The sequence below is a fragment of the Scyliorhinus canicula genome, chromosome 29 (genome assembly GCF_902713615.1).
Source record: "Scyliorhinus canicula chromosome 29, sScyCan1.1, whole genome shotgun sequence".
NCBI lineage: Eukaryota > Metazoa > Chordata > Chondrichthyes > Carcharhiniformes > Scyliorhinidae > Scyliorhinus > Scyliorhinus canicula.
In genome coordinates, this window is record NC_052174.1 from 12615594 (window position 1) to 12643265 (window position 27672).

Consider the following 27672-nt stretch of genomic DNA (forward strand, 5'->3'; position numbering starts at 1 on the left):
TAGGAATCGAACCCGGGACCCTGGTGATGCAAAGCAACAGTGCTAACCACTCTGCTACTGTGCCACCTTCAACTCTCCTGTACAATCATTGCTATATCAGCCTCACTCCTGATCTTTCCCTCATTTCTTGCCTGAATTTCAAATGACATTCTTTGTTCCTAGTCTGCCCTTTTTTATTCTTATCCCTGCGGTTTATATTTTTGAGACACTGCACTCCGTGACCCTTCTGACACCCTCCTGTGGGTCGCGAACCGCACTTTGTGAAACATTGTGCAAGGTAACGATTGTTGAACTGGTTTTGTGTAAATGTACTATATCAATTTGTTCTCTGCAAACAATGTTAACTCCAATCTGTTTGTTCCACAGATTACAACTATTATCCTAGTAAAGAGTTATCTTTAATTTTATATATTCCACTCCCCTCAGAGTGACAGTTTCCGAGCAGAAACGATATTAATGAGAGCCAAACGCAATCCCTTCAATGCACCATTACGCTCGCTGTACATTCACATTTAATCCCTCACTACAAAGTATTAATTAGGAGAATTTTCTGTTCTCAAAATTACTCGACAAGGAAAATATATTTTTTTTCCAAAAAACAGCAAAAATTAGTATTGCCCAAATTTTGTAGTTGACTAGAGGTTTAGCTGACCTTATGATCGTGTCTGGAAATATCTGGTCGTTGGCCTCTCCCCTTATGATTACACAGGCAATGAACTATCAGTATTGAAAGATAGCAACAGTGAGAATAGCCATGGTTAACCCCCCTGCGTACAGTCAGCAGTGAAGGCAATGGTCAACATTGGGGCAAGTCATTCATACCATTGGCTGGAATTGTCCAGCAGCTGAATGTTTAACGTTAAAAGAGATAGTTCTATCCAATCAGCTGTGCCAATTATTTCCAACTTACCTACTAGCGAAGAAGCAGCTTCAAAATGAACTTAGAACCCTATCCAATCAGGATCCTTCTGGGTCACTCAAGTCTGTCCTGCTCTGAGATGTGATCATTAACCAGACCACACTGCACATTTAACAATATTGCTGAAAAAACGCAGCAGGCCTGTCCCATCTATCAGGAGAGAAACCTGTTTCTTGTTTTGGATTCCATCATCTGCAGTATTTTTGTTGTTTTGTACATGTTGCTGCACTGCTGACGTACAGTTCTGACTTATTTGAAATGATGAAATCTTTAAAAACGGCATTAAATAACAGAGAGAAGAAAGCAACTTACACAACTCATGCAGGATTGTCCCCAAATAATTCAAGTATAAATTAGAGCCATAAATAACTTAAGCAAGTTGAAATTTGGGTGTGAATGGTAAACTTTAGTTCAAAACCTAGGTAAATACATAAACTATGATGGAGAGAAATTTGCATTTTATTCTCTACATTGATGCAAAACAGTTAGATATTTGCCTACAAAGGAAGGAGATAGGAATAACCATGAAAATAAAATAATTTGAATGGAAATTTTCATTGAATGTTTGAAAGAACCACACCAACCTGATAATGCTTGTGTTGTTGAATGTTCCAATTGGGAATCTAATTGCTTTCAAAATGTAGATTTCCAAAACACTGTCTCCAGAAACTGTTAACACCAATCTATTCTTTGCTTTCCGCAGGAAACAGCTACTACAACAAAGGTAATGATTTTAATTTTACTGATCTGATTTTCAACACGGAATAAGGTCACAGGCGCTGAATAATAAAAGATGTTGATGGCAGCCAATCACAAACCCCGTCTCTCACCAATTACCCTGCACATTGACGTCTATTCCCTCGTTACAAAGTATTCACGGGGTCAATGCAGGTCAAGGAATAAATATATGTTTTTGTTCCGAGAAGGTAGAGCAGGACTGACATTTCTAATTGACAAAATGTTCAGCTGACCCAATGAAATATGATAACAGCAAATTTCAGATCCTGTCCAGGCGAAGCCAGCCACCAGGCTCTCACTTGGTGATTCCAATAATGCTCGGAGGGCAGGGAGAGTATCTGAAGGCAACAACAGTGGTTAAACCGAAGGGGAAGATGCTGGAAAATCTCAGCAAGTCTGAAGGGAGAGAAAAGAGCGAACGTTTCGAGTCCGATGACTCTTTGACTCAAAATAAGCCGAATATTTCAAATAGCTGTTGGACAGATTACCATCGGGTTATAATGTGAATATATAATTCTTTCCTATTGGAGGCTTTCTGAGCTCTTAAAATCAGTCCTATCGGAAATGTGATCATTAACCAGACCGTAATGAAAATTGATTCAACTGAAGAACTTAGCAAGGTTGAAATAAATTCTGTACCCCAAACAATTTTCGTTATATTTAATTGCATGAAAGCTTCATTGAATACCTGACAAAGGAATGTCAGATAAGACCATAAGACATAGGAGCAGAATTCGGTCACTCGGCCCATCGAGTCTGCTCCGCCATTCGATCATGGCTGACATTTGTCTGATCTCCATTCTCCTGCCTTCTCCCCATAACCCCTGATCCCCTTATTAATCAACAACCTATCTACCTCTGTCTTAAAGACACTCTGATTTGGACTCCACAGCCTTCTGCGGCAAAGGTTCGGCAGATTCACCACCCTCTGGCTGAAGAAATCCATCCTCATTTCAGTTTTAAAGGATTGTCCCTTTAGTCTGAGATTGTGTCCTCTGGTTCTAGTTTTTCCTACAAGTGGAAACATCTTCTCTACGTCCACTCTATCCAGGCATCACAGTATCCTGTAACTTTGAGTAAGATCCCCCCTCATCCTTCTGAACGCCAACGAGTACAGACCCTGAGTCTTTAACCGCTCCTCATACGACAAGCCCTTCATTCCAGGGATCATTCTTATGAACCTCCTCTGGACCCTTTCCAAAGTCAGCACATCCTTCCTTAGATATGGGGTCCAAAACTGCTCACAATACTCCAAATGGGGTCGGACCAGAGCCTCATACAGCCTCAGAAGCAGATCCATGATCTTGTATTCTAGCCCTCTCGACATGAATGTCAAAATTGCATTTGCCTTCCTCGCTGCTGATTGAACCGGCACATTAACCTTAAGACAATCTTGAACAAGGACTCCCAAGTCCTTTGTGCTTCTGCTTTCCAAAGCCTTTCCCCATTTAGAAAATAGTCTATGCCTCCATTCTTCCTTCCAAAGTGCATAACCTCACACTTTCCACATTGTAATCCATCTGCCACTTCGTCGCCCACTCTCCTAGCCTGTCCAAATCCTTCTACAGCCCCCCTGCTTCCTCAATACTATCTGTCACTCTGCATATCTTTGTGTTATCTGCTTATATATTAGATAGCTCAATAGATAGCTCATATATTATCTGTCCCCAAATGATCTTATCAAAAAATAGAACCAAAATTAACTTAAATAAATTGAAATGAAGCGGGGCTGAAGGGTAAAATGTGTTTTGTTTGTGAAAATTAATGCCAAGCTAGAATTTGTCATGGAGATAAATATTGCCTTGATGCGAAGTAATTCGATGTTGATCGGAAAAGGGAGAAGTGATGAAAAAAACTGAAATGAAACAGGAATGCTCCTTTAGTTTTGGAAAGACCCAAATCAGCGCCGTGCTATAAGTGCCAATTGCTGAACTGCTTGGATCGAAAATGTGGATTTCCAAGTCATTTTCTGCAGACGGTGTTGACACCAATCTGTTTGTTCCACAGGATATGGAAATTATGGCAAGTATTGTCTTTATTTTCCGAGATCTGTTGCACCCCAACGAATAAGACCAGAGAGAGTGAGGAACAAAACTGTCGATGGGAGTGAATCGCGAGTATTGTACCGCACCAAAAGTGACTCTGGTCCTGGAGCAATGTAGGACATTAATTGGGCTAGTACATGGAATTCGGGCAATTCCAATGCATGCCCATGTGCGATACGACGGGGTCGGGATCGGCACTGGGGAGCCTGACAAGCAGGAACTGCACATAAGCACTCGACGCCTCACACATTCTCACCCCAGCCAGGCAGGTGGTACTGGTTGCGCTGGAGCTTGCCCATCTCATTGATGGGTTGGCTGGGGCAAGAGGGTACCTAGGGGGGGGTGCACGAAACACCCCCGATTCTCAGCTGACGAGCGATTCTCCGTCTGAATGCGGTATTCAGTTAATATTCTGTTCTGAAATTACTCAAGGTAAAAATATACTATAGTTCTAAATGCAACTTAAAATGATATTTACCAAATTGTGTGGTTGATTAGAGGTTCAGCTGACCTATCAAAAAAAGATAACAGCAAACTTTAGACCCTGCTCAGGAATTGCTGGTCTTTGGCCTCTCCCTTTATGATTCCTGTAACGCAGGGAATGAACGAACAGTATTGAAAGACAGCAACAGTGAGAATAGCCATGGTAAATGGCATTTACCTCCCCAACCTGTTTACAGTCAGCAGTGAAGGCAATGATCAACATCGGGGCAAGTCATTCAGACTATTGTCTGGGATAGTCCAGGAGCTGGATGTTTTTAACAACAAATGAGATAGTTCTATCCAATCAGCTGTGTCAAATATTTCCAACATGCCTGTTGGTCAACAGTTAGGAACAGAGTGAAGTTATAATTCTATCCAATACAGAGCTTTCTGAGTTACTCAAGTCTGTCCTGCCCTGCTCAGTGACCATTACCCAGACCGCAAGGCTAATTGATCAAATATATAGAAACATTACTGCACTGTCGTCATTCAGTTCTGATCGATTTGGAACAATGAATTGTTAACAAAAAACTGCATTAGATAATAAAGAGGAGAATGTCACACAACTCATACTGGATCAGTCCCAAATAATCCGAGTATAAATTAGAGTCATAAATAACTGAAGCATGTTGAAATGAAGTGAGTGTGAATGGCAATGTTCAACAAATAAACTGTGATGGAGCAAATTTTATATTTTACTCTCTGGATTGATGCAAGATAAATCTTCATCGATGGAACGGATGGAAAATTAATGAACTAAAATAAAATGATTATGATTCGTAATTTTAATTTAATTTTTGAAAGAGCCAATGCTACCCATAATCCTTGCACCATTTATTGTTCCAGTTGTAGAACTAATTATGTTAAACATGTGGATTTCCAATAGATTCTGTCAAAACGTGTTAACACCAATCTATTCTTTCCACAGGATACGGCGGCCAATCCCATGGTAATGTCTTTACTTTTACTGATCAGTTTCTCAACAAGGAATAAGGACACAGACACTGAACAATATAAGATGTTGATGACGGCCAATCACAAATCCCACCACTGCCCCATCTCCCTGTACATTGACATCTACTCCCTTGTCACACCGTACTCATGGGGTTTATTTGCTATTATTGCAATTACTGGTCAGGAATTGTGTATGTTTCTGTTATTAGAAGATGTAGTCCGCATTCCCACCTACAGACAAGATAATCTTTATTGTTGTCACAAGTAGGCTTACATTAACACCGCAATGAAGCTACAGTGAAAATCCCCTCGTCGCCACATTCCGGCGCATGTTCGGGTGCACAGAGGGAGAATTCAGAACGTCCAATTCATCTAACAGTACGTCTTTCGGGAATTGTGGGAGGAAGCCGGAGCAGCCGGAGGATACCCACGCAGACACGGGGAGAACGTGCAGACTCCGCACAGACAGTGACCCAAGTAGGAATCGAACCCGGGACCCTGGTGATGCAAAGCAACAGTGCTAACCACTCTGCTACTGTGCCACCTTCAACTCTCCTGTACAATCATTGCTATATCAGCCTCACTCCTGATCTTTCCCTCATTTCTTGCCTGAATTTCAAATGACATTCTCTGTTCCTAGTCTGCCCTTTTTTATTCTTATCCCTGCGGTTTATATTTTTGAGACACTGCACTCCGTGACCCTTCTGACACCCTCCTGTGGGTCGCGAACCGCACTTTGTGAAACATTGTGCAAGGTAACGATTGTTGAACTGGTTTTGTGTAAATGTACTATATCAATTTGTTCTCTGCAAACAATGTTAACTCCAATCTGTTTGTTCCACAGATTACAACTATTATCCTAGTAAAGAGTTATCTTTAATTTTATATATTCCACTCCCCTCAGAGTGACAGTTTCCGAGCAGAAACGATATTGATGAGAGCCAAACGCAATCCCTTCAATGCACCATTACGCTCGCTGTACATTCACATTTAATCCCTCACTACAAAGTATTAATTAGGAGAATTTTCTGTTCTCAAAATTACTCGACAAGGAAAATATATTTTTTTTCCAAAAAACAGCAAAAATTAGTATTGCCCAAATTTTGTAGTTGACTAGAGGTTTAGCTGACCTTATGATCGTGTCCGGAAATATCTGGTCGTTGGCCTCTCCCCTTATGATTACACAGGCAATGAACTATCAGTATTGAAAGATAGCAACAGTGAGAATAGCCATGGTTAACTCCCCTGCGTACAGTCAGCAGTGAAGGCAATGGTCAACATTGGGGCAAGTCATTCATACCATTGGCTGGAATTGTCCAGCAGCTGAATGTTTAACGTTAAAAGAGATAGTTCTATCCAATCAGCTGTGCCAATTATTTCCAACTTACCTACTAGCGAAGAAGCAGCTTCAAAATGAACTTATAATCCTATCCAATCAGGATCCTTCTGGGTCACTCAAGTCTGTCCTGCTCTGAGATGTGATCATTAACCAGACCACACTGCACATTTAACAATATTGCTGAAAAAACTCAGCAGGCCTGTCCCATCTATCAGCAGAGAAACCTGTTTCTTGTTTTGGATTCCATCATCTGCAGTATTTTTGTTGTTTTATACATATTGCTGCACTGCTGACGTACAGTTCTGACTTATTTGAAATGATGAAATCTTTAAAAACGGCATTAAATAACAGAGAGAAGAAAGCAACTTACACAACTCATGCAGGATTGTCCCCAAATAATTCAAGTATAAATTAGAGCCATAAATAACTTAAGCAAGTTGAAATTTGGGTGTGAATGGTAAACTTTAGTTCAAAACCTAGGTAAATACATAAACTATGATGGAGAGAAATTTGCATTTTATTCTCTACATTGATGCAAAACAGTTAGATATTTGCCTACAAAGGAAGGAGATAGGAATAACCATGAAAATAAAATAATTTGAATGGAAATTTTCATTGAATGTTTGAAAGAACCACACCAACCTTATAATGCTTGTGTTGTTGAATGTTCCAATTGGGAATCTAATTGCTTTCAAAATGTAGATTTCCAAAACACTGTCTCCAGAAACTGTTAACACCAATCTATTCTTTGCTTTCCGCAGGAAACAGCTACTACAACAAAGGTAATGATTTTAATTTTACTGATCTGATTTTCAACACGGAATAAGGTCACAGGCGCTGAATAATAAAAGATGTTGATGGCGGCCAATCACAAACCCCGTCTCTCACCAATTACCCTGCACATTGACGTCTATTCCCTCGTTACAAAGTATTCACGGGGTCAATGCAGGTCAAGGGATGAATATATGTTTTTGTTCCGCGAAGGTAGAGCAGGACTGACATTTCTAATTGACAAAATGTTCAGCTGACCCAATGAAATATGATAACAGCAAATTTCAGATCCTGTCCAGGCGAAGCCAGCCACCAGGCTCTCACTTGGTGATTCCAATAATGCTCGGAGGGCAGGGAGAGTATCTGAAGGCAACAACAGTGGTTAAACCGAAGGGGAAGATGCTGGAAAATCTCAGCAAGTCTGGCAGCATCTGTAGGGAGAGAAAAGAGCGAACGTTTCGAGTCCGATGACTCTTTGTCAAAGCAGTTGACAGTGGTTAAACCCATTGTCATAATATACATCTCTGTATATAATGGAGTGCAGACAGGCAGTGATTGACACACAGGATGACCAGGAAGCACACAGCACAGAGCAGCCAATCACCAGACAGGACACAACCACTATAAAGCCAGAGGGCACCAGTTTTCCCGCTCTCTCTGGACCCAGCCTCTGAGACAGTCAGAGCTCGTGAGCATAGCCAGTGCAAACACCATGCGGTAGCTAGTAAGTCTGGTCAGGGTAGTACTAGGTCTCCAGTCAAGTCAGCACAGTGTCAACCCACAGTTGAATATGTATAATAGTTAAGACGTTAAATAAAATCGTGTTGCATCTTATCAAGTGTTGGAGGTCTGTCTCTTGCGACACTGCATCAAGTGCCGTCCACATCTACCCAGCCTGCCCAACACATCACCCATGGCATCTACCGCCCCAACCAGCGTATGCTCATTAATAAAGGCAATGCTCAAAATAAGGCGAATATTTCAAATAGCTGTTGGACAGATTACCATCGGGTTATAATGTGAATATATAATTCTGTCCTATTGGAGGCTTTCTGAGCTCTTAAAATCAGTCCTATCGGAAATGTGATCATTAACCAGACCGTAATGAAAATTGATTCAACTGAAGAACTTAGCAAGGTTGAAATAAATTCTGTACCCCAAACAATTTTCGTTATATTTAATTGCATGAAAGCTTCATTGAATACCTGACAAAGGAATGTCAGATAAGACCATAAGACATAGGAGCTGAATTCGGTCACTCGGCCCATCGAGTCTGCTCCGCCATTCGATCATGGCTGACATTTGTCTGATCTCCATTCTCCTGCCTTCTCCCCATAACCCCTGATCCCCTTATTAATCAACAACCTATCTATCTCTGTCTTAAAGACACTCTGATTTGGACTCCACAGCCTTCTGCGGCAAAGGTTCGGCAGATTCACCACCCTCTGGCTGAAGAAATCCATCCTCATTTCAGTTTTAAAGGATTGTCCCTTTAGTCTGAGATTGTGTCCTCTGGTTCTAGTTTTTCCTACAAGTGGAAACATCTTCTCTACGTCCACTCTATCCAGGCATCACAGTATCCTGTAACTTTGAGTAAGATCCCCCCTCATCCTTCTGAACGCCAACGAGTACAGACCCTGAGTCTTTAACCGCTCCTCATACGACAAGCCCTTCATTCCAGGGATCATTCTTATGAACCTCCTCTGGACCCTTTCCAAAGTCAGCACATCCTTCCTTAGATATGGGGTCCAAGACTGCTCACAATACTCCAAATGGGGTCGGACCAGAGCCTCATACAGCCTCAGAAGCAGATCCATGATCTTGTATTCTAGCCCTCTCGACATGAATGTCAAAATTGCATTTGCCTTCCTCGCTGCTGATTGAACCGGCACATTAACCTTAAGACAATCTTGAACAAGGACTCCCAAGTCCTTTGTGCTTCTGCTTTCCAAAGCCTTTCCCCATTTAGAAAATAGTCTATGCCTCCATTCTTCCTTCCAAAGTGCATAACCTCACACTTTCCACATTGTAATCCATCTGCCACTTCGTCGCCCACTCTCCTAGCCTGTCCAAATCCTTCTGCAGCCCCCCTGCTTCCTCAATACTACCTGTCCCTCTGCATATCTTTGTGTTATCTGCTTATATATTAGATAGCTCAATAGATAGCTCATATATTATCTGTCCCCAAATGATCTTATCAAAAAATAGAACCAAAATTAACTTAAATAAATTGAAATGAAGCGGGGCTGAAGGGTAAAATGTGTTTTGTTTGTGAAAATTAATGCCAAGCTAGAATTTGTCATGGAGATAAATATTGCCTTGATGCGAAGTAATTCGATGTTGATCGGAAAAGGGAGAAGTGATGAAAAAAACTGAAATGAAACAGGATTGCTCCTTTAGTTTTGGAAAGACCCAAATCAGCGCCGTGCTATAAGTGCCAATTGCTGAACTGCTTGGATCGAAAATGTGGATTTCCAAGTCATTTTCTGCAGACGGTGTTGACACCAATCTGTTTGTTCCACAGGATATGGAAATTATGGCAAGTATTGTCTTTATTTTCCGAGATCTGTTGCACCCCAACGAATAAGACCAGAGAGAGTGAGGAACAAAACTGTCGATGGGAGTGAATCGCGAGTATTGTACCGCACCAAAAGTGACTCTGGTCCTGGAGCAATGTAGGACATTAATTGGGCTAGTACATGGAATTCGGGCAATTCCAATGCATGCCCATGTGCGATACGACGGGGTCGGGATCGGCACTGGGGAGCCTAACAAGCAGGAACTGCACATAAGCACTCGACGCCTCACACATTCTCACCCCAGCCAGGCAGGTGGTACTGGTTGCGCTGGAGCTTGCCCATCTCATTGATGGGTTGGCTGGGGCAAGAGGGTACCTAGGGGGGGGTGCACGAAACACCCCCGATTCTCAGCTGACGAGCGATTCTCCGTCTGAATGCGGTATTCAGTTAATTTTCTGTTCTGAAATTACTCAAGGTAAAAATATACTATAGTTCTAAATGCAACTTAAAATGATATTTACCAAATTGTGTGGTTGATTAGAGGTTCAGCTGACCTATCAAAAAAAGATAACAGCAAACTTTAGACCCTGCTCAGGAATTGCTGGTCTTTGGCCTCTCCCTTTATGATTCCTGTAACGCAGGGAATGAACGAACAGTATTGAAAGACAGCAACAGTGAGAATAGCCATGGTAAATGGCATTTACCTCCCCAACCTGTTTACAGTCAGCAGTGAAGGCAATGATCAACATCGGGGCAAGTCATTCAGACTATTGTCTGGGATAGTCCAGGAGCTGGATGTTTTTAACAACAAATGAGATAGTTCTATCCAATCAGCTGTGTCAAATATTTCCAACATGCCTGTTGGTCAACAGTTAGGAACAGAGTGAAGTTATAATTCTATCCAATACAGAGCTTTCTGAGTTACTCAAGTCTGTCCTGCCCTGCTCAGTGACCATTACCCAGACCGCAAGGCTAATTGATCAAATATATAGAAACATTACTGCACTGTCGTCATTCAGTTCTGATCGATTTGGAACAATGAATTGTTAACAAAAAACTGCATTAGATAATAAAGAGGAGAATGTCACACAACTCATACTGGATCAGTCCCAAATAATCCGAGTATAAATTAGAGTCATAAATAACTGAAGCATGTTGAAATGAAGTGAGTGTGATTGGCAATGTTCAACAAAGAAACTGTGAAGGAGCAAATTTAATATTTTACTCTCTGGATTGATGCAAGATAAATCTTCATCTATGAACGGATGGAAAATTAATGAACTAAAATAAAATGATTATGATTCGTAATTTTAATTTAATTTTTGAAAGAGCCAATGCTACCCATAATCCTTGCACCATTTATTGTTCCAGTTGTAGAACTAATTATGTTAAACATGTGGATTTCCAATAGATTCTGTCAAAACGTGTTAACACCAATCTGTTCTTTCCACAGGATACGGCGGCCACTCCCAAGGTAATGTCTTTACTTTTACTGATCAGTTTCTCAACAAGGAATAAGGACACAGACACTGAACAATATAAGATGTCGATGACGGCCAATCACAAATCCCACCACTGCCCCATCTCCCTGTACATTGACATCTACTCCCTTGACACACCGTACTCATGGGGTTTATTTGCTATTATTGCAATTACTGGTCAGGAATTGTGTATGTTTCTGTTATTAGAAGATGTAGTCCGCATTCCCACCTGCAGACAAGATAATCTTTATTGTTGTCACAAGTAGGCTTACATTAACACCGCAATGAAGCTACAGTGAAAATCCCCTTGTCGCCACATTCCGGCGCATGTTTGGGTGCACAGAGGGAGAATTGAGAACGACAAATTCATCTAACAGTACGTCTTTCGGGAATTGTGGGAGGAAGCCGGAGCAGCCGGAGGATACCCACGCAGACACAGGGAGAATGTGCAGACTCCGCACAGACAGTGACCCAAGTAGGAATCGAACCCGGGACCCTGGTGATGCAAAGCAACAGTGCTAACCACTCTGCTACTGTGCCACCTTCAACTCTCCTGTACAATCATTGCTATATCAGCCTCACTCCTGATCTTTCCCTCATTTCTTACCTGAATTTCAAATTACATTCTCTGTTCCTAGTCTGCCCTTTTTTATTCTTATCCCTGCGGTTTATATTTTTGAGACACTGCACTCCGTGACCCTTCTGACACCCTCCTGTGAGTCGCGAACCGCACTTTGTGAAACATTGTGCAAGGTAACGATTGTTGAACTGGTTTTGTGTAAATGTACTATATCAATTTGTTCTCTGCAAACAATGTTAACTCCAATCTGTTTGTTCCACATATTACAACTATTATCCTAGTAAAGAGTTATCTTTAATTTTATATATTCCACTCCCCTCAGAGTGACAGTTTCCGAGCAGAAACGATATTAATGAGAGCCAAACGCAATCCCTTCAATGCACCATTACGCTCGATGTACATTCACATTTAATCCCTCACTACAAAGTATTATTTAGGAGAATTTTCTGTTCTCAAAATTACTCGACAAGGAAAATATTTTTCTTTTCCAAAAAGCAGCAAAAATTAGTATTTCCCAAATTTTGTAGTTGACTAGAGGTTTAGCTGACCCTATGATCGTGTCCGGAAATATCTGGTCGTTGGCCTCTCCCCTTATGATTACACAGGCAATGAACTATCAGTATTGAAAGATAGCAACAGTGAGAATAGCCATGGTTAACCCCCCTGCGTACAGTCAGCAGTGAAGGCAATGGTCAACATTGGGGCAAGTCATTCATACCATTGGCTGGAATTGTCCAGCAGCTGAATGTTTAACGTCAAATGAGATAGTTCTAGCCAATCAGCTGTGCCAATTATTTCCAACTTACCTACTAGTGAAGAAGCAGCTTCAAAATGAATTTATAATCCTATCCAATCAGGATCCTTCTGGGTCACTCAAGTCTGTCCTGCTCTGAGATGTGATCATTAACCAGACCACAATGCACATTTAACAATATTGCTGGAAAAACTCAGCAGGCCTGTCCCATCTATCAGGAGAGAAACCATTTTCTTGTTTTAGATTCCATCATCTGCAGTATTTTTGTTGTTTTCTACATATTGCTGCACTGCTGACGTACATTTCTGACTTATTTTAAATGATGAATAGTTAAAAATGGCATTAAATAACAGAGAGAAGAAAGCAATTTACGCAACTCAGGATTGTCCCCAAATAATTTAAGTAAACATTACAGCCATAAATAACTGGAGCAAGTTGAAATTTGGGTGTGAATGTTAAACATTAGTTAAAAACCAAGGTAAATACATAAACTATGAAGGAGAAAAATTTGCATTTTATTCTCTACTTTGATGCAAGACAGTTAGATATTCGCCTGCAAAGGAAGGAGATGGGAAAAACCATGAAATTAAAATCATTTGAATGGAAATTTTCATTTAATTTTTGAAAGAACCACACCAACCTTATAATGCTTGCATTGTTGAAGTTCCAATTGTGAATCTAATTGCTTTGAAAATGTAGATTTCCAAAACACTCTCTCCAGAAACTGTTAACTCCAAAGTTATTCCGTCAATTCACTGTGAGACCGTGAGAACGAGGAACTCGGAACTATCCAGGAACTCGCCTGCCAGTATGTGCTGTGCAAATGAGTGCCGCCCACAGGTGGCCGGTCTATATATCGCCCCGGGAAGGGCGGAGCAAGAGGCGGAGCAATTTTAACATGAATGTTAAAATTGCGTTTGCCTTCCTAACTGCAGACTGAACCTGCACATTAAACTTAAGAGAACTTTAAACAAGGACTCCTAAGTCCCTTTGTGCTTCTGATTCCCTAACATTTTGAAAATACTCTGTCTCCATTCTTCCTTCCAAGTTGCATAACCTCACACTTTTCCGCATTGTATTCCATCTGCCACTCCGTTGCCCACTCTCCCATCCTGCTCAAAAGTCCTTCTGCAGCCCCTCTGCTTCCGCAATACTATCTGTCCCTCTGCATATCTTTGTATTATCTGCTTATACATTAGATAACTCAATAGATCGCTCATACATTATCTGTCCCCGAATGATCTTATCAAAAAATAGAACCAAAATTAATTTAAATGAATTGAAATGAAGCGAGTCTGAAGAATAAAATGTGTTTCGTTTGTGAAAATTAATGCCAAGCTAGAATTTGTCATGGAGATAAATATTGCCTTGATGCGAAGTAATTCGATAGTGATCAGAAAAGGGAGAAATGATCAAAAAAACTGAAATAAAACAGGATTGCTCCTTTAGTTTTGGAAAGACCCAAATCAGCGCTGTGCTAAAAGTGACAATTGCTGAACTTTTTGGATAGAAAATGTGGATTTCCAAGTCATTTTCTTCAGACGGTGTTGACACCAATCTGTTTGTTCCACAGGATATGGAAATTATGGCAAGTATTGTCTTTATTTTCCGAGATCTGTTGCACCCCCACGAATAAGACCAGAGAGAGTGAGGAACAAAACTGTCGATGGGAGTGAATCGCGAGTATTGTACCGCACCAAAAGTGACTCTGGTCCTAGAGCAATGTAGGACATTAATTGGGCTAGCACATGGAATTCGGGCAATTCCAATGCATGCCCATGTGCGATACGACGGGGTCGGGATCGGCACTGGGGAGCCTGACAAGCAGGAACTGCACATAAGCACTCGACGCCTCACACATTCTCACCCCAGCCAGGCAGGTGGCACTGGTTGCGCTGGAGCTTGCCCATCTCATTGATGGGTTGGCTGGGGCAAGAGGGTACCTAGGGGGGTAACCAAAACACCCCCGATTTTCAGCTGACGAGCGATTCTCCGCCTGAATGCGGTATTCAGTTAGTTTTCTGTTTGAAATTACTCAAGTTAAAAGGGCAGCACGGTAGCATGGTGGTTAGCATAAATGCTTCACAGCTCCAGGGTCCCAGGTTCGATTCCCGGCTGGGTCACTGTCTGTGCAGAGTCTGCATGTCCTTCCCGTGTGTGCGTGGGTTACCTCCGGGTGCTCCGGTTTCCTCCCACAGTCCAAAGATGTGCGGGTTAGGTGGATTGGCCATGATAAATTGCCTGTAGATTCCTAAAAGGTAAGGTTAAGGTGGGCGGGGGGGGGGGTTGTTGGGTTATGGGTATAGGGTGGATACGTGGGTTTGAGTAGGGTGATCATTGCTCGGCACAACATCGAGGGCCGAAGGGCCTGTTCTGTGCTGTACTGTTCTATATTCTATGTTCTAAAAATATACTTTAGTTCTCAACGCAACGGAAAATGAGATTTACCAAATTGTGTGGTTGATTAGAGGTTCAGCTGACATATCAAAAAAAGATAACAGCAAACTTTAGACCCTGCTCAGGAATTGCTGGTCTTTGGCCTTTCCCTTTATGATTCCTGTAAGAAAGGGAATGAACGAACAGTTTTGAAAGACAGCAACAGTGAGAATAGCCATGGTAAATGGCATTTACCTCCCCAACCTGTTTACAGTCAGCAGTGAAGGCAATGATCAACATCGGGGCAAGTCATTCAGACTATTGGCTGGGACAGGCCAGGAGCTGGATGTTTTTAACAACAAATGAGATAGTTCTATCCAATCAGCTGTGTCAGATATTTCCAACATGCCTGTTGGTCAACAGTTAGGAACAGAGTGACGTTATAATTCTATCCAATACAGAGTTTTCTGAGTTACTCAAGTCTGTCCTGCCCTGCTCAACGACCATTACCCAGACCGCAAGGCTAATTGATCAAATAAATAGAAACATTACTGCACTGTCGTCACACAGTTTGATTTGATCGATTTGGAACAATAAATTGTTAACAAAAACTGCATTACATAATAAAGAGGAGAATGTCACACAACTCATATAGGATCAGTCCCAAATAATCCCAGTATAAATTAGAGCCATGAATAAATTAAGGGTGTTGAAATGAAGTGAGTGTGATTGGCAATGTTCATGTCAATTGTAAAAACTTAGCTCAATAAAGAAACTGTGAAGGAGCAAACTTTATATTTTACTCTCTGGATTGATGCAAGATAAATCTTCATCAATGAACGGATGGAAAATTAATAAACTAAAATAAAATGATTATGATTCGTAATTTTAATTTAATTTTTGAAAGAGCAAATGCTACCCATAATCCTTGCACCATTTATTGTTCCAGTTGTAGAACTAATTATGTTGAACATGTGGATTTCCAATAGATTCTGTCAAAACGTGTTAACACCAATCTATTCTTTTCACAGGATCCGGCGGCCACTCCCATGGTAATGTCTTTACTTTTACTGATCAGTTTCTCAACAAGGAATAAGGACACAGACACTGAACAATAAAAGATGTAGATGACGGCCAATCACAAATCCCATCCCTGCCCCATCTCCCTGTACATTGACATCTACTCCCTTGTCACACCGTACTCATGGGGTTTATTTGCTATTATTGCAATTACTGGTCAGGAATTGTGTATGTTTCTGTTATTAGAATATGTAATCCACATTCCCCACCTGCAGATAAGATAATCTTTATTATTGTCACAAGTAGGCTTACATTAACACCGCAATGAAACTACAGTGAAAATCCCCTCGTCGCCACATTCCGGCGCATGTTCGGGTGCACAGAGGGAGAATTCAGAACGTCCAATTCACCTAACAGTACATCTTACGGGAATTGTGGGAGGAAGCCGGAGCAGCCGGAGGAAACCCACGCAGACACGGGGAGAACGTGCAGACTCCACACAAACAGTGACCCAAATGGGATTCGAACCCGGGACCCTGGTGATGCAAAGCAACAGTGCTAACCACTCTGCTACTATGCCACCTTCAACTCTCCTGTACAATCATTGCTATATCAGCCTCATTCCTGATCTTTCCCTCATTCCTTGCCTGAATTTCAAATGACATTCTCTGTTCCTAGTCTGCCCTTTTTTATTCTTATCCCTGCGGTTTATATTTTTGAGACACTGCACTCCGTGACCCTTCTGACACCCTCCTGTGGGTCGCGAACCGCACTTTGTGAAACATTGTGCAAGGTAACGATTGTGGAACTCGTTTTGTGTAAATGTACTATATCAATTTGTTCTCTGCAAACAATGTTAACTCCAATCTGTTTGTTCCACAGATTACAACTATTATCCTAGTAAAGAGTTATCTTTAATTTTATACATTCCACTCCCCTCAGAGTGACAGTTTCCGAGCAGAAACGATATTGATGAGAGCCAAACGCAATCCCTTCAATGCACCATTACGCTCGCTGTACATTCACATTTAATCCCTCACTACAAAGTATTAATTAGGAGAATTTTCTGTTCTCAAAATTACTCGACAAGGAAAATATATTTTTTTCCCAAAAAATAGCAAAAATTAGTATTGCCCAAATTTTGTAGTTGACTAGAGGTTTAGCTGACCTTATGATCGTGTCCGGAAATATCTGGTCGTTGGCCTCTCCCCTTATGATTACACAGCAATGAACTATCAGTATTGAAAGATAGCAACAGTGAGAATAGCCATGGTTAACTCCCCTGCGTACAGTCAGCAGTGAAGGCAATGGTCAACATCGGGCCAAGTCATTCATACCATTGGCTGGAATTGTCCAGCAGCTGAATGTTTAACGTTAAATTAGATAGCTCTAGCCAATCAGCTGTGCCAATTATTTCCAACTTACCTACTAGCGAAGAAGCAGCTTCAAAATGAACTTAGAACCCTATCCAATCAGGATCCTTCTGGGTCACTCAAGTCTGTCCTGCTCTGAGATGTGATCATTAACCAGACCACAATGCACATTTAACAATATTGCTGATAAAACTCAGCAGGCCTGTCCCATCTATCAGGAGAGAAACCTGTTTCTTGTTTTGGATTCCATCATCTGCAGTATTTTTGTTGTTTTATACATATTGCTGCACTGCTGACGTACAGTTCTGACTTATTTTAAATGATGAAATCTTTAAAAACGGCATTAAATAACAGAGAGAAGAAAGCAACTTACACAACTCATGCAGGATTGTCCCCAAATAATTCAAGTATAAATTAGAGACATAAATAACTTAAGCAAGTTGAAATTTGGGTGTGAATGGTAAACTTTAGTTCAAAACCTAGGTAAATACATAAACTATGAAGGAGAGAAATTTGCATTTTATTCTCTACATTGATGCAAAACAGTTAGATATTCGCCTGCAAAGGAAGGAGATAGGAATAACCATGAAAATAAAATAATTTGAATGGAAATTTTCATTTAATGTTTGAAAGAACCACACCAACCTTATAATGCTTACGTTGTTGAATGTTCCAATTGGGAATCTAATTGCTTTCAAAATGTAGATTTCCAAAACACTCTCTTCAGAAACTGTTAACACCAATCTATTCTTTGCTTTCCGCAGGAAACAGCTACTACAACAAAGGTAATGATTTTAATTTTACTGATCTGATTTTCAACACGGAATAAGGTCACAGGCGCTGAATAATAAAAGATTTTGATGTCAGCCAATCACAAACCCCGTCTCTCACCAATTACCCTGCACATTGACGTCTATTCCCTCGTTACAAAGTATTCACGGGGTCAATGCAGGTCAAGGAATGAATATATGTTTTTGTTCCGAGAAGGTAGAGCAGGACTGACATTTCTAATTGACAAAATGTTCAGCTGACCCAATGAAATATGATAACAGCAAATTTCATATGCTGCTGTCGGTAGCATGGTGGTTAGCATAAATGCTTCACAGCTCCAGGGTCCCAGGTTCGATTCCCGGCTGGGTCACTGTCTGTGTGGAGTCTGCACACCCTCCCCCGTGTGTGCGTGGGTTTCCTCCGGGTGCTCCGGTTTCCTCCCACAGTCCAAAGATGTGCGGGTTAGGTGGATTGGCCGTGATAAATTGCCCGTAGTGTCCTAAAAAAGTAAGGTTAAAGGGGGGGTGGGGGGGGTTGTTGGGTTACGGGTACAGGGTGGATACGTGGGTTTGAGTAGGGTGATCATTGCTCGGCACAACATCGAGGGCCAAAGGGCCTGTTCTGTGCTGTACTGTTCTATGTTCTATGTTCAGATCCTGTCCAGGCGAAGCCAGCCACCAGGCTCTCACTTGGTGATTCCAATAATGCTCGGAGGGCAGGGAGAGTATCTGAAGGCAACAACAGTGGTTAAACCGAAGGGGAAGATGCTGGAAAATCTCAGCAAGTCTGGCAGCATCTGTAGGGAGAGAAAAGAGCAAACGTTTCGAGTCCGATGACTCTTTGACAAAGCAGTTGACAGTGGTTAAACCCATTGTCATAATATACATCTCTGTATATAATGGAGTGTAGACAGGCAGTGATTGACACACAGGATGGCCAGGAAGCACACAGACCACAGAGCAGCCAATCACCAGACAGGACACAACCACTATAAAGCCAGAGGGCACCAGGTTTCCCGCTCTCTCTGGACCCAGCCTCTGAGACAGTCAGAGCTCGTGTGCATAGCCAGTGCAAACACCATGCGGTAGCTCGTAAGTCAGGTCAGGGTAGTACTAGGTCTCCAGTCAAGTCAGCACAGTGTCAACCCACAGTTGAACATGTATAATAGTTAAGACGTTAAATAAAATCGTGTTGCATCTTATCAAGTGTTGGAGGTCTGTCTCTCGCGTCACTGCATCAAGTGCCGTCCACATCTACCCAGCCTGCCCAACACATCACCCATGGCATCTACCGCCCCAACCAGCGTATGCTCATTAATAAAGGCAATGCTCAAAATAAGCCGAATATTTCAAATAGCTGTTGGACAGATTACCATCGGGTTATAATGTGAATATATAATTCTGTCCTATTGGAGGCTTTCTGAGCTCTTAAAATCAGTCCTATCGGAAATGTGATCATTAACCAGACCGTAATGAAAATTGATTCAACTGAAGAACTTAGCAAGGTTGAAATAAATTCTGTACCCCAAACAATTTTCGTTATATTTAATTGCATGAAAGCTTCATTGAATACCTGACAAAGGAATGTCAGATAAGACCATAAGACATAGAAGCAGAATTCGGTCACTCGGCCCATCGAGTCTGCTCCGCCATTCGATCATGGCTGACATTTGTCTGATCTCCATTCTCCTGCCTTCTCCCCATAACCCCTGATCCCCTTATTAATCAACAACCTATCTATCTCTGTCTTAAAGACACTCTGATTTGGACTCCACAGCCTTCTGCGGCAAAGGTTCGGCAGATTCACCACCCTCTGGCTGAAGAAATCCATCCTCATTTCTCTTTTAAAGGATTGTCCCTTTAGTCTGAGATTGTGTCCTCTGGTTCTAGTTTTTCCTACTAGTGGAAACATATTCTCTACGTCCACTCTATCCAGGCATCACAGTATCCTGTAACTTTGAATAAGATCCCCCCCTCATCCTTCTGAACGCCAACGAGTACGGACCCTGAGTCTTTAACCGTTCCTCATACGACAAGCCCTTCATTCCAGGGATCATTCTGATGAACCTGCTCTGGACCCTTTCCAAGGTCAGCACATCCTTCCTTAGATATGGGGTCCAAAACTGCTCACAATACTCCAAATGGGGTCGGACCAGAGCCTCATACAGCCTCAGAAGCAGATCCATGATCTTGTATTCTAGCCCTCTCGACATGAATGTTAAAATTGCATTTGGCTTCCTCGCTGCTGATTGAACCGACACATTAACCTTAAGAGAATCTTGAACAAGGACTCCCAAGTCCTTTGTGCTTCTGCTTTCCGAAGCTTTTCCCCACTTAGAAAATAGTCTATGCCTCCATTCTCCCTTCCAAAGTGCCTAACCTCACACTTTCCACATTGTATTCCATCTGCCACTTCATTGCCCACTCTCCTAGCCTGTCCAAATCCTTCTACAGCCCCCCTGCTTCCTCAATACTATCTGTCACTCTGCATATCATTGTATTTTCTGCTTATATATTAGATAGCTCAATAGATCGCTCATACATTATCTGTCCCCGAGTGATCTTATCAAAAAATAGAACCAAAATTAACTTAAATAAATTGAAATGAAGTGGGGCTGAAGGGTAAAATGCGTGTTGTTTGTTAAAATTAATGCCAAGCTAGAATTTGTCATGGAGATAAATATTGCCTTGATGCGAAAAAATTCGATGTTGATCGGAAAAGGGAGAAGTGATGAAAAAAAAATGAAATAAAACAGGAATGCTCCTTTAGTTTTGGAAAGACCCAAATCAGCGCCGTGCTAAAAGTGACAATTGCTGAACTGCTTGGATAGAAAATGTGGATTTCCAAGTCATTTTCTGCAGACGGTGTTGACACCAATCTGTTTGTTCCACAGGATATGGAAATTATGGCAAGTATTGTCTTTATTTTTCGAGATCTGTTGCATCCCCACGAATAAGACCAGAGAGTGTGAGGAACAAAACTGTCGATGGGAGTGAAAGACGGATCCATTCCCCACACCGCCGCCCTTTCACTCATATCTACCTCCATGTTACAACAAACTATTGATGGGGCGAGCAGCTCATGCCTGAGATGTTTAGTAGGAGATGGTAGCACAGGGGTAATGTCAACTGGACAAGTGATCCAGAGGCCGCAGGCTAATGCTTGGGGACACAGGTTCAAATCCCGCTGCTGTAGCTGGTGGAATTTAAATTCAATTAATAATCCTTACATTTTATCGCTAGTCTCAGTCATGGCGATTTTGAAACTATAATTGCTGGATCACTAATTCCCTTTCAGGAAGGGAATCTGACATCCTTCCCTTGTCTGGCTGGCTACAGACCCTCAGCAATGAGGTTGATTCTATAGTAACTGAGCAAGACTCTCAGTTCAAGGATAATCATTGATACTCACATCCCGTGAAAGAATAAAGAAATGCCAAACTTTCCCCTCTTGCTGCATAATGCCACGAATATCGGGTGATAATCAGCTGTAATCAAATGATGAAAACAGTGAAAGACCGACGGAAGTACCTTTGTATCAGCCACTAATAACGACACTGAGTGAAATGGGCAAAATGCCAATACCATTGTCTGTGATGATTCGATTCAGTGATCTGTGTAAAATACTTGCAGTTACCCGCTGGACGTGATCCCATATTTTCAATTCACAACAGCCAGAGTAATGTCACGCAGCTTAACCACAACCTGCCGTCCAGTAATGTTCCATCGATCATTGTTGGTGGCACAGTGGTTGGCACTGCTGCCTCACACCGACCTGGGTTCAATTCCGGCCTTGGGTTACTGTCTGTGTGGAGTTTGCACTTTCTCCTCGTGTGTGCGTGGGTTTCCTCCGGGTGCTCCGGTTTCCTCCCACAGTCCAAAGAGGTGAAGGTGAGGTGGATTGGCCATGATATAAATATCCCCCTGAGTGTTCAGGGATGTACAGGTTAGGTGGGGGGTAATGGGGATAGGGTGGAGGAGTTGGTCTAGGTCGGGTGTTCCCTCAGGGGGTCGATGCAGACTCGATGTACCTTCTGCACTGGAGAGATTCTACGATTGATGAAAAGCTTCAATTTTAAAAACCCCCCGGTATCCTTGCCAAGAAAGAAATGTTGCATTTGGAGCAATTTGAAATGTACAAAAAGGTTCAACTTTCTGACTTTATACAAATCTTTTGTTCCAAAACATTGATTGGGATTCAATGGAGATTTCTCCACTCAGTGGTATTAATTGTTTTGGTCACTTTGAAGAGATATTGCAGCTAAGCAGAGATATAAATCCACACACCTGCCAAAACATCATTTTAGTGTCTGGGAGTTTAAAATTTACTAAGTAATCGGTACTTCCCATAGTGCTTTGTTTCCTGGCCATTGAACAACTTCCTGTCCAGACTACTTCATTTCCTGTTCTACCAGACACCAGGATATCTTTTCGCTGTCAGGACTTTTATTCTATCCACCCACAGCTACTGGAATGTAAGTGAGTGACTAACTTGCCCATTTCAGAGGGCATCCACACTCCTGTGGGTCTGGAGTCCCATGTCGGTCAGACCGGGTAAGGGTGGCAGATTGCCTTGCCTGAGGAGCGATTCGTGAATCACTTTAGTTTTCCACATGATCCAATAGTTACATGGTCACCTTTATTGCGATCAGCTTAGTATTCCAGATTGATTTAATGAACTGAATTCAAATTTTAGGAGTTTGCCAACAACGGCGGTTAGACTAATAATTCCCCAGATAATCGATTTATTCTGAGTTCTGATGCATCAATTTCTGGAGACCAATGAGCCAAATAGAAAGTGAAGGGAGATTAGGAACATTTTGTAACAGGCTCCAGTGTCGTAGGGTTTTCTCTCTTATTATCCCGAAGCCTCATTCTTCCTCATTACCTTTTGAACATCTTTTCTATGAATTTTTTTGGACACTCAACGTCCAAGAATCTTTATCGTTGCTGTTCTCCCCCCCCCCCCCCCTCCCCAAACTGGTGTTAGAATTTCAAAACCACAAAGTTCCTCCTGGGTACAGGGCCTTCGATTTGCAGCAACTGTACGGTTATGAGAACTCTGGACCCACTGTATATGTGAGGGTTTTTGTTCGTTGTCTTCGCTTGAGTAAGATGCCCCAGAAATTGGTGAATGGACCCACACACTGCCGATGGGCATCGCTGGCGTGTTTTGTCTATTCCCAGCATCCTTTACGAAGATGGTGGTGGACGACTTTCTTGAACGATTGTAATCCGTGTGCTGAAGGGTCTCCCACAGGGAGGTTAGGTGGCATTTCTCTGGTTTCTGAACATTCATAGAACTCCTGAACCTCATTCCTGGTGATAAAAGCATTGGAAAAAGCTGGTTTAAATAATTGAACTAAATTCACCTTGCATATCCTTCCCAGGCTGCAGCTGTGACGCCGATTGCCCCCCTGGTTGTTACTGCTACTATGGACAATGTCGCTGATGTCACTCTGATGGTTCCTCATAAGTCATCCTTCTGGTAAATGGATCTTTTAAGAGTTTATATTAAAACATGACTCCGTTATTCTGTTCGGGGTTGAAAAATGAGACTTGCATTTATATAGTTCTTTAAATTCCCATTGGATGTCTTGAAGCACTTTACAACCAATTCAATACTTGGTGAAATGGAGTCACTGGTGTAAGTGGGGTCTTGTGGTGCAATGGGCAATGATTCTATTTCTTTTTTTTTTATAAATTTAGATTACCCAATTATTTTTTCTATTAAGGGGCAATTTAGCGTGGCCAATCCACCTACTCTGCACATTTTTGGGTTGTGGGGGCGAAACCCACGCAGACATGGGGAGAATGTGCAAACTCCACACGGACAGTGACCCAGAGCCGGGATCGAACCTGGGACCTCAGCGCCGTGAGGCGGTTGTGCTAACCACTAGGCCACCGTGCTGCCCCAATGATTCTATTTCTGGGCCTCAACTTCTGGGTCCAAGTCCCACATCAGGACTGGATGGCTATGGAAGGTGCATTGATAACGTGGGTGAACAAGGGGGCGGCGTGGTGGCACAGTGATTAGCACTGCTGCCTCACAGCTGCAGGGTCCTGGGTTCAATCCTGCCCCGGGTGACTGTCCGTGTGGAGTTTGCACTTTCTCCCTGTGTCTGCATGGGTCTCCTCCGGATGGTCCGGTTTCCTCCCACAGTCCAAAGATGTGCAGGTGATGTGGATTGACCATGATACATTGCCCCTTAGTGTCCAAAGTGTTAGGTGGGGTTACGGGGAGAGGGTGGAGATGTGGGCTTAAGTAGGATGATCTGTCCAAGGACTGGTGCAGACTCGATGGGTCGAATGGCCTCCTTCTGCACTGTAAATTCTGTAAACCAGCCTACAGACCCTTTGTCAATGACAGGCAATAAAAGACCAGAAGACATCGGAGCAGAATTCGGCCCAAAGGGGGCAAGTTTCCTTATCAGCCATACAGCAGAAGGTAAATAACTGCAGTACTTTGGTCAAGTCTAATCCCGGACCAATCCAGCCAGAGCCCTCCATTGTTGGCAGTGCCCTCTGAGGACATGTTACCTGAAAGAGTCACTGTTGTAATAGAGGAAACACGGTCGCCAATTTGGAGTCAGTGAGGTGCTGATGACCGATCGATGGCGTATTTTCTGGTGAGGGATAAGTGTTGGTCAGGACAACTTCCCTACTGTCTTTCAAAATATCACTCCCATTTTAACATCTCACACAATAGACGACACCTCAAACAGTGCAGGACTGGGTGTGTCGGCCTTGATGATGGTGGACAGACCCTGGAGTACCACTTGAACCCAGAACCTTGAGTGCCAAAATTGAGAGTTCTACCAACTGAGCCATGGCTAGACAGTGAGTCAGTAGAAGGCCAGGCCTATGATTGGTTACAACCAATAACAATCACTTGTATTCTTAGAGCCCCTTGGTTAGGAAAGATTAACGAATGACATTTGAAGAAAATGTCCTGTCTCAACGCTCTGCCCTTTCTATTTGACAGCAATTGAGTCTTTACTGGCTCTGAGTTATCCCATAAAGAATTTGGGAGAATGAAATCTTACAGGAGGCAGTGTGAAGATCCTCAATCGAGGGAGCTGTGGGAGTCAGTGGGATTGTAATGAGGTTATTCATGATGGCCCCACCTTCTCAACCTTGCCCCTCGCCTGAGGAGTGACCTCGGGTTAAATCCCCACCAATCAGCTCCCCTCCTCTAAGGGGAAAGCAGCCCATGGTCATCTGGGGCTGTGACGACTTTACCCTTTACCTAATGAATATTGACAGTCAGTCTACTTAATATCCTTATTCCACGCCATTCTGAAGTGATAGTTTTCATTACAATCATGTTTTGTTATTTTCCTGCTTCATAGTTATTCACAACCAACTCCATTTGCCTCATATCCACCTGGGCTCTTGATTCTCAGTTGATGAAGTTGACGTTGAACAATGATGTTCATTAATATGTCTGTCTCGATTTCTAGGAAGCACGTTCTGGATTGGATCCCTAATGGATGAAATGATTATTGCTGCTCATAATCTGCTTCGCGTTAAATCAGTAGCTGCTCAAGAAGGGACATCCCTTCACCATTGGATCAGGAATACGGAGGACAACTGATGCTCCAGTAACACCGCAACCCACCACCGCGGACCAACCTCTTTGTTGGTGACCATCACAAAAACCAGAAATGGTACAACCTGTTGGGATAAAGGCCTTCTTGGTCTCTGACTGGAGATCCTTGGAGAATGAATGTTTATTCGTCAAGTAACGTCCTTAACTGAAGATTTGTCCTCCTTGATTCATGGATTAGTTTTAAAATATTTTAGTTAAAAATTGACGTGATCTCTTCCAACCATAATTCCCGAGTCCAATTAAAGTTGCATCTCCCCTGAGGCATTTTGGAGTAATCTTGGAGTGACTGGCTCTGACGTTTCAAATGAAACATCTTTGCAGAATGAAGGGTGGTACTGATGTCAACTGAATGTAATTATTATCTTTGTGGGACAGGAAGTTGAACAAACTTTCAATTCAAATCTGAAACTGAGGGGAACTCCCGGGGAACGTAACGGTGAAATCTTAATCAAAATCAGAAACCACTTTCTTCTTCGATTCCACTGCGCAGATCGAAAACTGGATGTCAAGCACATTGATTAAGAGTTCATCAAGACCGGTTTCAAAATCCAAAGTTGTCTTCTTATGAGTTTTGAACAAGGAAAACAACTTGGAGCTGTGGTCTTGCTGATTTTCCTTCTCAGTAAAAGTTGGCTTGCTCCATGGTTTGAGCTGGACTCAGTTGGGTGCTGGAGATGAACCCATTAGATCAGCTGCTTTTCCCTGGGTTGAGTTGAGTTGAATTCCAAGTGTGTCAGTTGGGTTTGGGAGAGTGGGATTGGATTCCAATGATAAACAATGTACTTGCACCTTGCTAGCTTAATAAAAGATTCAGGAATGACAAGTGATGTGTCAGATTTCTTTTTTCAATCCCTTTGATCATCATCACACACATATTCATCTTCTGCAATCATAATTCTTGAATATTGTTGGCAGCCACAAACCGATATTAACTGTGATCAGACACAAAGGTGATATTCAGGAATATGCCTTCAAAACATTGACCGATACAGCAAGTTCCCATACTTGTAACAATAAGCGATTTTCATTTCATTTTATGTTCTTCAATGTGAAAGTTGAAAGGTTAAAATGGGGAATAATCTCGCCCTGTTGTCACTACTTTAAAAGGCTTTCCAAACTTGGAAATGCGGCCAAGTGTGAGCACGATACAATCGACTGCAGCATGAAAGGCGAGTCGAATAGGCAGGCTGGTAGCAGACGGGAATTAATGCCAAGAAGCAGGAGGTGGCGCATTGTGGCAGAAGGGAGAGGCAATATGGACCAAACAACATTCCTGAAGAATGTGCTGAGATGGAGGAATGTGCTTCGATCTTTGAAGAGGCAGGGCCGCTTGAGTGAGTCTTTAAAAAAGCAAATGGGATCTTTTATTTCATAAATAGGGACATTGAGGGGAAAAAAGCAGCAAAGTTACACTGAATCTTTCTAAAACTCTGGTCAGGTTCCAACTGGAGTATTGTGTCCAGTTCTGGTCACCATACTTGAGTAAAATGCTCAGGTCATTGAGAGGTTGTCGAGGAGATTTGTCGGATGGTTGCACAGATGAAGGATTTTAGCTACAAGATTAGGTTGGAGAAGCTGGTGTTGGTCACTTGAAGCAAAGGAGACGAGGGGAGATTATTTTCAGGTTGAGCAGCTGAGCTCACGGGTCAGGTCGACTCCTCAGAGATCGGGCCGCCATTTTGGAAGGGTGGGCCCGATCTCTGAGTGAGCTCGAGGGTCCCCACAACCCCCACCCACGGGCAGTGTCACCCCCTCCCCCCACACTCGGGTATTGCCCCTGCCCTCCGCGTTGCCATGAGGACACCAGGCCGTGGAGTCACTGAGGACCCACCTTCTCAGGCTGTTCCGCATCCCCTTTCGGCCTCTCCCCTTTCTCGGACCCCCATCCTCCCCCAATATCCTGGAGGCCACACATGCCCGCTCGTCAACCCCCACCCT

General features: G+C 42.5%; 1 protein-coding gene across 10 annotated transcripts in view; it reads left to right on the forward strand.

The window, feature by feature from the left end:
- The window catches only part of LOC119958360, a 93674-nt gene extending 67117 nt beyond the window's left edge, over positions 1-26557 (forward strand). For 6 of the 10 annotated variants that reach the window (XM_038786818.1, XM_038786825.1, XM_038786822.1 and 3 more), the window contains 9 exons: positions 5114-5134; positions 7240-7260; positions 11222-11242; positions 14157-14171; positions 15991-16011; positions 18117-18137; positions 21017-21031; positions 23513-23610; positions 25586-26557. In XM_038786818.1, the coding sequence (XP_038642746.1) occupies positions 5114-5134; positions 7240-7260; positions 11222-11242; positions 14157-14171; positions 15991-16011; positions 18117-18137; positions 21017-21031; positions 23513-23610; positions 25586-25619 (267 nt within the window). In that variant the 3' untranslated portion in view covers positions 25620-26557. Of the gene's footprint in view, positions 1-1622; positions 2068-5113; positions 5135-7239; positions 7261-9635; positions 10143-11221; positions 11243-14156; positions 14172-15990; positions 16012-18116; positions 18138-21016; positions 21032-23512; positions 23611-25585 lie in introns of those variants that run through there. The other 4 variants (XM_038786820.1, XM_038786823.1, XM_038786827.1 and 1 more) reach the window with 4 other exon arrangements.
- The last annotated feature ends 1115 nt before the right edge of the window (positions 26558-27672 follow it).